The following is a 13,087-nucleotide window of genomic DNA, read 5'->3' on the forward strand; positions in this document are numbered from 1 at the left end:
TCTGTGAGGTTGGTTCACTTCTGCCGCTTTAGGACTGCTTGCAACCTTTTTAGCTCTCATGAAACCAGGAGTATTTATAAGTACTAACAGGAGCTCATTGCTTACTTGGACTGATTAATTTGGATCTTCTTAGTTGTGATAATGCTTAATTTAATCTAATGTCAAAAACTGCAGAACTACTCCAGTAGCTAAAAGCCTTTGGTCACAGAAATCTAAATTTAGAGATACCACGTTCCCTCATTTGCCCAAATATTTGAAGACCTGCTATTTGCCAAGCATTTTTTTACATGCTAATTAGGAAATAACTGCCCTCCTCATTCCACTAAATGTATCTATTCATATACAATTTGGTCCTTTCCACATCAAGCTGCTACTGCTTTGTCAGTATAAGGGAGAAAAGTTTTCATACACCATACCAAATTTTAAAACAAAAATGTTAATAAGCACTTGCTGATTGTGCTTAAAGAGGTTTTAAGAAAACACGTAATGACAAAAAAATAATCACTATCAACTGAAATAATTACAAAGAAAAATAAAAAAGAAAGAAAATCTACCTTGAACTGGGAAAGCAATTCATCTCCTACAGTTAAAGGGCCTGGTTCATTTTCATGAGTTTCAGCCCTCTTCAAGATTTCATCTATATCCATTTCCTGTAATTAGAAAGAAATCTTTATTAAGTATACTTTAATATATTTTAAAGTAAATACACCTTATGCTTATAGTTTAAAGTAATGTCATATATATATATATATATATATATTTTTTTTTTTTTTTAACCTGGGGCTCTTGTTCTTCTCCTTCAGGTTCCTTAAAAAGTTCCTCAGCACCAAACTTTAAGATGGCTGATAATTCTTCTTTATTGAAAGGAGTAGAACTAAAACCAAGAAAAACAAAAATGCTTAATACTACTAACAGTTAACAATTTAACATTTGTTGCACTTTTATTAATTATTGACACAGTCAACTCTATGGAAGTTATATGACAGAGTTAGGTGAAATATTTTTAGTTTACTTATTTTAAAAGTAAAGTACTTGAAACCTGGAAATTAAAGGAATTTCTCCCAAGACTTAACAAAATTTGAGTGATAAAAACCAGTAATGAACGTGTGCCTTTGACTAGAAATTACTCCAATGCTTTAAAAAATTAAAAAATCACAATACTAAACATAGTGCTTCAAAGATCTGCTTATAGCATGTAACATTTCAGGAAAATGAGTACAGTACGATTATAAAATGACTTTTTAAAAATATATTAAGGTAACTACCTTGACGGGGCAGAACCTGTATGTAGTACTGTCTTCCCAGTTGTGTCCATTCTCTGAATCACAAGATGATCTAAAACCATCTTCTTTTTGGCCCTTTCAAGAATATCCTCTTCAACTGATCCCTTCGTAACTAGACGATAAATATTCACCTGTAAAGATACACACAATGAAAATACAATGTAGCAAAAAGGATTTGTTTTGCTAATGCGAAATACCCAAATACTGTACATAAAGTGAAGCTCATACTATGTGAAATTTTCACTAGTCAAAAATTAAAAAATATATAACAATATATATAAAAGCTAAATTTCTTCAATTTAAAGAGTATTTTATGGTTGTATACTTCTTGCATTTTGAACAGATTTTATTTGCTTTTTATTTTTTTAAAGGGATAACAGTAATTTTTATCTTTTAGCTGAGAAGGAAAAAAAGTGGTAAATTTATAACAATTTCTACCTGTTTCCTTAATTCTAATTAATGTTTCATATTCCACACAGTTCAAAATTCTATGAACCATACCCCAGGTTAATGATGAAATCCTGCCATAAAACGAAGACTTCCAAAATACACAAAAATTGATGTGCAGTAATTTGCCCTATTTCTCAAGGTTAGCAGTTCTATATCAAATAGCACCCAAAGGGATATTTTGAAAATTTATAGGAACATTGTAGCTTTTGCAATGATTAGGTGGGCTTACGAGTACTTAAGAACACAGTGACCTGGGACACTAGACCCTCTGCACTAAACTGTACATTCAGACACAAAGAAAAACTATCCTGAGTCTTTTCTTTCAAATGATTTTTCAAAACTTTTAAAATTATCTTGAGTCTCAATTCACCCTCTATTTCAATGTAAATAAGAGTTTAAATGAACATTATAGTTTTTTTCAGCAGTGCAACTATTGCATGAATCAGCAGATAACTAGATACTGTTTTATTTGGATCTCTACCAAAGTTATCATCTCCAAATGTGTATAGTATTGGTGTCACAAATAAAGCTCACCTGTATTGCTCATCTATAGTCATTTTGTAGTTCTTGCATGGAAATATTTAACAAGAAATATGAAACACCTGTGTCAGATTTAGAACCAAATACTAGTAAAAAAAAGGGCGGGTACATGCATATGATTTCACTCATATGTGGAATTTAAAAAATAAAACAAATGATCATTGAGGAAAAAAAGAGAGAAACAAACAGACTCTTAACTACAGAGAATAAAGTGATGGTTACCAGAGGGGAAAGGGGTGGGAAGATGGGTTAAATAGGTGATGGGAACTAAGCAGTGCACTTGTGATCAGCACTGGGTGCTGTATGGAAGTGGTGAATCACACTATATTATACACTTGGAACTAATAATACAATGTATGTTAAGTGGAATTTACAAAAAAACAAAAAAGCAGGTACAAAAGCACAGGAATCTTACCATAGTGCATCAATAATGAAATAATTAAAAACATCTCAAAATCATAAAAATGTATTTATATATTCATTTATATTAAATGTTATTAAATAATGTATTAAACAAATGTACAATAATTAATGTATTAAATCATATTTTAAAACATATCCATATTTATATCACATCTGTTTTTACACAGTTTTGTAACATAATGGTTAGAAATAACATGTTACCATTATTTTGCCATCTTATTCAGATATTCTTCCCAGAGGTCTACCACACAACTTTCTACAGTATCTTGCCTAACTGGTTCTTCTAATACCCTCTATTTTCTATCACCTATTAGAAAATATGGTGGCCTTTAAATAGTCTTTAAGTAGTTGTTTGAGAAGTATAAACAGAATGTGAGTTCAGCCATGGTCGAGGATTTCGATATAGGAGGTATCTGCTATTTAGTGCAATTAATCACTATTCCCCATCTCATTCATAAAAGAGGTCTATTTTGAGTATTCACATCTACATTAGGCCCAGCTCACTTGTGGGATTACCTTATTTTCTCACCATCTCCTCTATGACAATCTGTAATTTACATTGGCATGTTATTCCTACTTCAAGTTTCCCTCTCTTATAATGTGCAGATAAATTATTAGTATGTAGAATCCAGGCCTTCCTAAAGAAGGAAGAAAGGTCTCAGATACACAACCTAATCTTACACCTTAAAGAGCTGGAAAAAGAACAGCCAATAAAACCCAAAACCAGCAGAAGACGGGAAATAATGAAGATTAGAGCAGAAATCAATGCTACCGAAACCAAAAAACAAACAAACAAACAAAAAGACACATTAGAACAGATCCAACGAAACCAGAAGCTGGTTCTTTGAAAGAATTAACGAAATTGATAAACCCCTAGCCAGTTTGATCGCAAAGAAAAAGGAAAGGACCCAAATAAATAAAATCAAGAATGGAAAGAGAGATCACAACCAACACACCAGAAATACAAACAATAATAAGAGTATTATGAGCAATTATACGCCAATAAAATGGACAATCTGGATGAAATGGACAAATTCCTAGAAACATAAAAACTACCAAAACTGAAACAGGAAGAAATAGAAAATTTGAACAGATCCATAACCAGTAAAGAAATCCAATTAGTAATCAAAAAACTCCCCCCAAAAAACAAGAGTACGGGGCCAGACGGCTTCCCAGGGGAATTCTACCAAACATTTAAGGAAGAGTTAACACCTACTCTCTTGAAGCTGTTCCAAAAAATAGAAATGGAAGGAAAACTTCCAAGATCTTTCTATGAAGCCAGCATTACCTTGATTCTAAAACCACACAAAGACCCCACTAAGAAGGAGAAATATAGACCAATTTCCCTGATGAACATGGATGCAAAAATCCTCAACAAGAAATTGGCCAACTAGATCTAACAGTACATTAAAAAAATTATTCACCACAATCAAGTGGGATTTATACCTGGGATGCAGGGCTGGTTCAATATCCACAAAACAATCAATGTGATTCATCACATCAATAGAAGAAAGAACAAGAACCACATGATCCTCTCAACAGATGGAGAGAAAGCATTTGACGAAATACAACATTTTTCTTGATAAAAACCCTCAAGAGAGTAGCGATAGAAGGATCCTTTCTCAAAATCATAAAAGGCATATATGAAAGACCCAACACTAATATCCTCAGAGGGAAAAACTGAGAGCTTTCCCCCTAAGGTCAAGAACAAGACAGGGATGTCCACTCTCACCACTGTTATTCAGCATAGTATTGGAAGTCTTAGCCTCAGCAATCAGACAACACAAAGAAATAAAAGGCATCCAAATCGGCCAGGAGGAGGTCAAACTTTCACTCTTGGCAGATGACATGACACTCTATATGGAAACCTCAAAGGATTCCACCAAAAAAACTGCTAGAACTGATCCATGAATTCAGGAGAGTTGAAGGATGTAAAAATCAATGCACAGAAATCAGCTGCATTCCCATACACCAATAATGAAACACCAGAAAGAGAAATCAAGGAATTAAACCCATTTACAATTCCAACAAAACCCATAAAATACCTAGGAATGAACCGAACCAAAGAGGTGAAAAATCTATATACTGAAAACTATAGAAAGCTTATGAAAGAAATTGAAGAAGACACAAAAAATTGGAAAAATATTCCATGCTCCTGGGTAGGAAGAACAAATATTGTTAAAATGTCAATACTACCCAAGGCAATCTACATATTCAATGCAACCCCTATCAAAATAACACCAGCATTCTTCACAGAGGTAGAAAACAATCCTAAAATTTGTATGCAACCAGAAAAGACCCTGAATAGCCAAAGCAATCTTGAAAAAGAAAACCAAAGCAGGAGGCATCACAATCCTGGACTTCAAGCTGTATTACAAAGCTGTTATCATCAAGACAGTACAGTACTGTAACAAAAACAGACACTCCAATCAAAGGACAGAATAGAGAACCCAGAAATGGATCTACAAACATGGCCAACTAACCTTTGACAAAGCAGGAAAGAATACCCAATGGAATAAAGATAGTCTCTTCACAAGTGGCACTGGGAAAACTGGAAGGCGAAATGCAGAAAAATGAACCTGGACCACTTTCCTACACCACACACAAAAATAAACTCAAAATGGATGAAAGACCTAAATGTAAGACAGGGAGTCATGAATACCCTCGAGGAGAAAGCAGGCAAAAACCTCTTTGACCTTGGCCGCAGCAACTTCTTACTCAACGCGTCTCCAGAGGCAAGGGAAACAAAAGTAAAAATGAACTACTGGAACCTCATCAAAGTAAGAACCTCTGCACAGCAAAGGAAACAATCAGCAAAACTAAAAGGCAACCAATGGAATAGGGAAAAGATATTTGCAAACGACATACCAGATAAAGGGTTGATATCCAAAATCTATATAAAGAACTTATCAAACTCAACACCCAAAAAACAAATAATCCAATGAAGAAATGGGCAGAAGACATGAACAGACACTTCTTCAAAGAAGACATCCAGATGGCCAAACGACACATGAAAAAATGCTCAATATCACTCATCATCAGGGAAATACAAATCAAAACCACAATGAGATACCATCTCACACCTGTCAGAATGGCTAACATTAACAACTCAGGCAACAATAGATGCTGGCGAGGATGCAGAGAGAGAGAGGATCTCTTTTGCACTGCTGGTGGGAATGTAAACTGGTGCAGCCACTCTGGACAACAATATGGAGGTTCCTCAAAAAATTAAAAATAGAACTACCATGACCCACCAATTGTACTACTAGGTATTTATCCAAGGGATACAGGTATGCTGTTTTGAAGAGGCACATGCACCCCAATGTTTATAGCAGCACTATCAACAACAGCCAAAGTAGGGCAAGAGCCCAAATGTCCATTGATGGATGAATGGATAAAGAAGATGTGGTATATATACACAATGGAGTGTTACTCGGCAATCAAAAAGAATGAAATCTTGCCATTTGTAACTACATGGATGGAACCAGAGGGTATTATGCTAAGCGAAATTAGTCAAAGACAAATATGTGACTTCATCTGAGGACTTTAAGATACAAAACAGATGAACATAAGGGAAGGGAAGCAAAAATATATAACAATAGGGAGGGGTACAAAACATAAGAGACTCTTAAATACGGAGAACAAACAGAGGGTTACTGCAGGGGTGTGAGGCGGGCGTAGGCTAAAAGGTTATTAAGGTATTAAGGTATTAAGGAATCTGCTCCTGAAATCATTGTTGCACTATAAGCTAACTAACTTGGATGTAAATTTTAAAAATAAATAAATAAATAATAAATTAATAAAAGTGTAAAAAATATATAGACATATATATTTTAAAAAAACTCTGTTTTTTTTTTAAACCTAAATTGGTGTTAGGGCATTAAAATTACCTTCCAAATTCATGTATCCAGTTCAAGGAAGAGGGGCTGCTAAAAAGAGTTGTTGTAAAGAGGGGTCACTGGGTCCGATGATGTTAAGAACTACTACTCTAAATACAAGATTTCACTTAAGGGTGCACAACATTGTTCCAGAGTATTAAAAAATTACAGAAAGAAGTGTACTATATTCCCAATGAAATAGCTTTATGAGAATTATTTGGGTAAAATACTTTTTTAGTTTAAAATGATGGATACATTTTTAAATAGAAAATATGAAATTTTTAAAGGTTAATATAAATGTGTGAAGTCCTTCTGTGCTACTCGTTCATATCTTCTGCATTAAAGAAGTTTGAGAAGCACTGCCCTAGATGGCGGTAAATCAATTAAAATACAACAAACACATCAGAATGATGACAGATGGTTTTTCTCACGGCCTATTACTGACAGCAATACAAAAACTACAAATTTAGAATGGCTTGTTTGCATAAAGAATTTTATAGGCAAATGGATAAAATATAGGCTAACTAAAAGGTAGTAATATACTAAGCAAAATCTCTTTCAATAGTTAAAATTAAGTAAATACATTTTAAGGTTTATGTATTGAATGAAAAACACTGTACTCTACAGTTGTAAACACTCTTGACTAAAAGAGAGGGCATGATCCTATTTTGGCATAGTTACCTCAATTCTGTCAAACCTTACAAGTGATTTTGGTAAATCTGAGTTCCTTAGTATTTTACATGTTAAAGAGCAACATGACTGTGTTCCAATGAGGTTTCCAGGAGAATAAACCAAAATCACTTCCAAACACTAATCATAAAAAAAGATTCTAAAAGCAAAATAAACAAAATAAAAAATACCTGTTTCTTCTGCCCAATTCGATGAGCTCTAGCCTGTGCCTGAAGATCATTTTGTGGATTCCAATCAGAATCAAATATAACAACAGTATCAGCAGAGGCTAAATTAATTCCTAGACCTCCAGCTCTTGTGGAAAGCAAAAAGCAGAAATCCTGTAAGAAATTATAAATAGGCTCAACCTTAAATTCTTCTGAACCGTGAATATGAATAATCAGCAAGAGAATTTTACAACTGGTTTTTTGAATTTAAAAGTATTTTACCAATAAAACTGAAAGATAGTTTTAAAAAATACTAATAAAATACAAAAACCTCTAGCAAAATCAATCAACAGGATTCCAAAATACAAATATACATGGAAATAACGAACACCAAATCTACAATGAATTTTAAATGAAAATGGGATAATTTATTTAGAAGCAAATTAACTCTTCTATGCTGAAACAGTATTGATAAGGGCAAAATTCTTCAGATTAACATAAAATACTGATTTTAAAACCTCATTTAGAAAGTAAAACTAGCTAACAAGACTTTTTTTAAAAAAACAATAATGACAAAAATAATTTACTAAAATTATGACTAAAATTATTTAGTTTTAAAAGCATTCATACCTCTGATCCTTCAGCATTAAAATGATCTAGTGCTTGTTTTCTCAGCTCCCCTTTTATTGATCCATCTAATCTCTAAAATAAAACACATTAAAATACTTCACATAACAGAATCAAATATTTAAAAAGGTATTAAAATCAATTATGAAGTTAAGTATGAAAATGCGGCATTACTTTCATTAAAACTATAAGAGTAGAAGGTACTTGTTAGGCAAGAAAACAATGCCCAAGCATTCTGTCTATAGAGTCTGTGCTCTTAACCGTTAGGACTATTTTCCCAGATAATAGTAAATAGCATTGGCTATCATTGTGTCTGAGTCTCACTGTAAGAAATAAATTTTACATGTGAATGAGTACACAACTGTACATCCAAAGCAAGTTACATGACACATGTATCATGATATGGCCTCATATATTAAAATCGATTTCATTTTTTCAAAATGTTGGTACAACCCATTAAATTGATTCCCAGATCCATTAACAGGTTACAGTCCACAGTTTTAAAAACAGTGGTGAAATCCAGTGTGGTTAGTGGACCAACAACATCATTGTCACCTGAGAACTTAGAAATGCAAATTTTTGAGCCCCATCCCAGATCTACTGAATGTACTGAAATCAGAAACTCTGAGAAAAGAGGTACAGCAAAGCCCCTGATTAAAGTTTCAAAGTCACTGATTTGAGTCAAAAAGCCCGCATCTGAGTATCTTCAATATACATGGGTGCCTTGGGCAAGTGATCTGACTTCATCTTGTCAGTTTCTTTCTTAGGTAATGAACATAATAGTACTTTCTTCATAAAATTCAGAGGATTCAGTGAGAGAACAAAGTAAAACACTTACCACAGTGTCTGGCATATATATTGAGTGCTTACTAAACATTAGCTGATGTCCAAAATTAAAAAAAAATTTTTAGGGTGCCTGGGGGCTCAGTTGGGCTCAGGTAGTAATCCTGCAGTTCTGAGATCCAGCCGCCCCTATCCCCTGAATGGGCTCCACGTAGAGTGGAGTCTGCTTAGGATTCTCTCTCCTTCTCTTTGTCCCTCCCCAGTTCTCACTCTGTCTCTCTCAAAATAAATAAATAAACATTTTTTAAAAATTTAAATGTGCTACTGGTTTCATTTTCACTAAAAATTACTATTAGTAAAAACTTCTTAAAAACAGTGGCATATCAGGGCACCAGGGAGGGTGGCTCGGTCGGTTAAGCATCTGACCCTTCATTTAGGCTCAAGTCATGATCTCATGATTAATGACTTTGAGTCCCACATCAGGCTCTGTGCTGACAGCACGGAGCCTACCTAGGATTCTCTCCCTCTCTCTGCCCCTCTGCTGCTCACTCTCTCTCTTTCACAATAAATAAATTTAAAAAAACAAAACAGAACAAAAAAAGAAAACCCAGTATATATCATTTAGTAAGGCATGATCTAAACTAAAAGAATGTTAAAAATAATTTTCTCTGGGAAATAATACTGGAATGAGAAGGGATTAGGGGCAGAGAACTAATTACCAGCACTTGTTTACTATTTGTTTTGTGTGACCATGTAAACACAATAATTTGTCTAAAAACAAACCAACACAGGAATGGGGTAAGGATAGAGGGGTGGAATGGAAACAGGGTGATAGTTAATAGGGTACTGTTTCTTTTTGAGGTCATAAAAACATTCTAAAATTTATTGTGTTGATGGCTGCCCAACTCTATGAATATATTAAAAATCACTGAATTATACACTTTAAATGGATGAATTAATTGCATGTAATGGAAATCACATCTCAATAAAGATGTTAAGAAAATCAAACAATAGTACTTTTTCTATATTTTTCCCTAGCCTAAATGACCATATATTTCTCAATCATGTTCATATCACCAAAGACCTGTCCCTCAAATGATGTCTGTTGAGATTCATCATTATAATTCTACTTCTATTTTATTGCCTGCACTAACATTCATCATTTACTAGCTATGTGAATGTTCACTATGTTCTAGGCACTGTTCAAGAAAGGATTAAATAAGGATTAAATAAATTATTAGAAAAGTACTGAAACTAGCACCTGACTCTAACATTAAACACTCATTCATACTAGCTTTAATTACACTGAATAGATTTCAACATAAACACTGAATAGATGGAATATAAGCTCATTTTGGTCTTTAATACCTTCCCTAAAGTCATCTAAAAGTTTTATTCAGTAAACTATGCATTAGAATAATTATGAGAACATTATTCTTCAGAATCTGTAACAGTCCTGATATTGGCTGACACATAGCAGGCACTGAATAAAAAGTTGTTGAGGGAACAGCATAGCTTTTTTTTTGCGTCTCGCATCCATGAAATACACCCAGATCAACACTAAACCATCCTGCACACCTAGAAAACTGATTTAAGGATTAACACAACAATCTGCACAACCTAAACTACAGAACTCAGCAGGTACACGGCACGGAGAGGTGAACTGGGGGGGGGGGGGGGGGAGAAGCTGCAGAGGGCAGGGAGCTGTTTTTGCTTGCAGAGAAAGGAGGGAGACGGGGGTCGGGGGGGTGAGCACAGGAAAAAGCACACCCTCCCCTTCACTGCAAAAGAATCTGCAGCAGTCCTGGTAACATTCACAAAGGCTGCTCTCTCTCCCTTCCTCAAAATAAAGCCTAATTCATAAGGCTGCCCATTTACATTTGAGCATAGAAGAGAAATACAAAATTAAAATAAAGACTAGAGAATAGAAAAATTACTTTGCTGCTAAATATAAGGTCAAGAAGAAAAAAGGGAATAATGACAAATAGAATGTTTAAAACAGAGATATATTATCTTGAAAATACAGTTTATTAAAAAATCTATACTTCATTTACACAAGAATTTCACAGGTAATTTTGTAAAGATCCGATGAAATTTGTCAACAAAAAGGAAAAAATGAAATGCTTACTTGAAAGGGGAATTGACGGTATTTCAAATATTCTGCAAGTATGTCTAACATCCGCACCATTTGAGAAAAAATAAGAACTCTATTGCCTCGTTCTCTTAGGCGAATTAACAGTTTGTCAAGAAGAATCAATTTTCCGCTACTACGGATTAAGTGCTAGGAAACAATAAATTATAATGGTTAGAGCATGTGAGCATGTGCAAAGAATCAACCAAATGAAACAAATGCCCCACTTAAAACTTTAGCTTAATTATTGAAAATTGAGATTTTGTATTTTTATAATGTTGAAAAAGTTTATTTCAGTTTCCAAAATTTTCTAGAACCTTTTCTAGGATCATTTTTATCTACGATTTAAGCTAAAATTTTCCTTGCCATTTAGCACCTAGGTTTTCACTGCGTTTTGGGGAAAGGGGGGGCGTGTTTCACTATATTTGCTAGTTATTACACTACTTCTCCAAAAATCTCAGCTGAAAAACAATACATTGAAAGCAGCAGCAACTAAGCAGCTGAAGGTTAAAAGAAAACAGATTTTAACTTATATGTATCAGCCACTGAACCTAGCTCTTTTAAAGCACTACTGTGGTTGAATGGCAATTGTGGCCCTCTTCACACCTCATCTGTCTACCAGAAGCAATAGGAAGTGTAAACTCTAAGCTCAAGACGCCTTTCTTAAGACTATCATTTGGGGTGCCTGGGTGGTTCAACGGGTTAAGCATCCGACTTCAGCTGGGGTCATGATCTTGTGGTCCGTGGGTTCAAGCCCCAGGTCAGGCTCTGTGCCGAGAGCTCAGAGCCTGGAGCCTGCTTGAGATTCTGTGTCTCCCTCTTTGCCTGCCCTTCCCACACTCGTGCGGTGTCTTTCTCGCTCAAAAATAAAGAAACATTAAAATATATATATATTTATTAAAAAACTTTCATTTGCCATATCACAAATTCAGCATCATAATGTGAATTTTTGTCATTTAAGAATATACTAAGGGATTTCTACTGGATAACTCTTGGTAGTCCATACAAATCCATTTTTAGAAAAATGATCAAAATAATTGTATAAATTATAATTCTGAAGGCTTTTTTAATAAAGACAAAGAAAATAACACCATTATTTAATATACCATAACCAAAGAAAACTTCTAACCAATATATTAAAGCATCATGCCATTTTCAGTTATAACTGAAATAAACATTTCTAGAATTTTGCTTTACTACAAAGTAAAAATCCTTACTTGTAAGGCCTCCTGTTTATTATAGAATTCATTATTATCTGGTGGTTTAATGAGGTAGCAATGGTTACAACATTTCTTTAGCTCCATCATAATGTTCAAAAAGCCTGAGGTACTGCCCTTGGAACCTTTGCTGAGGGCTTTGTAATTCCTAGTTAATATCCATCTGTTTAAAGAAAAAAAATACCATGAAAATGATGGTTAGCAGAACAATTACCAGGATGAATTCTAAAACCATAAAAAAAAAAAAAAAATCAAGCACCAAAGCAAAACTGTACCATTATGAAGTTCACAACTGGATATACTATGGTCCAAACATCGTTCAGAAGACTCGTGAACTTTGTTCGTAAGACTGAGAATCCGATCAATATACAGTAAAGGCTTAATGTAACACAGTGAGTATAGTGTATTAATCCCTTTCCCCCCAAAGTTACTTCAAAATGGTTAACTATCGGGGCACCTGGGTGGCTCAGTGAAGCGTCTGACTTCAGCTCAGGTCATGACCTCATGGTTCGTGAGTTCAAGCCCCGCATCGGGCTCTGTACTGACAGCTCAGAGCCTGGAGCCTGTTTGACACTGTCTCCTTCTCTCTTTGCCCTTCCCCCACTCACGCTCTGTCCCCCTCTCTCTCTCTCAAAAATAAACATTAAAAAAAAATTTTTTTAATGGTTAACTATTATCTATATTAACCTTCCAACAAATCTTAGTATATTAGGCAACCAATACGTAGACTTATAAAAAAACCTCATGAGCATACCTGGTTTAACCACAATGCCTTCTCTAAATTACAGTTAACACACTACAATTACAACTTGTAGAAAAATTATAGGTAGATTTTATTACTCCAAACTATTTATATAACTATGTAACATTTCCTCTCATTATGATGTACTTTGTCTTCTACCACCTTTTATTTTCTTCA

The 13,087-nt window shown here is 34.3% G+C and overlaps 1 protein-coding gene across 3 annotated transcripts in view; it reads right to left on the reverse strand.

Annotated features, from left to right (window-relative positions):
* The window catches only part of CHD1 (chromodomain helicase DNA binding protein 1), a 74,979-nt gene that overhangs the window by 22,140 nt on the left and 39,752 nt on the right, over positions 1-13,087 (reverse strand). For all 3 annotated transcript variants that reach the window (XM_042990756.1, XM_042990759.1, XM_042990748.1), the window contains 7 exons: positions 12,169-12,331; positions 10,949-11,101; positions 8,041-8,112; positions 7,435-7,584; positions 1,266-1,414; positions 778-874; positions 555-650 (listed from right to left, as the gene is read on the reverse strand). In XM_042990756.1, the coding sequence (XP_042846690.1) occupies positions 555-650; positions 778-874; positions 1,266-1,414; positions 7,435-7,584; positions 8,041-8,112; positions 10,949-11,101; positions 12,169-12,331 (880 nt within the window). The remainder of the gene's footprint in view (positions 1-554; positions 651-777; positions 875-1,265; positions 1,415-7,434; positions 7,585-8,040; positions 8,113-10,948; positions 11,102-12,168; positions 12,332-13,087) is intronic.

The sequence above is a fragment of the Panthera tigris genome, chromosome A1 (genome assembly GCF_018350195.1).
Source record: "Panthera tigris isolate Pti1 chromosome A1, P.tigris_Pti1_mat1.1, whole genome shotgun sequence".
Taxonomy (NCBI): domain Eukaryota; kingdom Metazoa; phylum Chordata; class Mammalia; order Carnivora; family Felidae; genus Panthera; species Panthera tigris.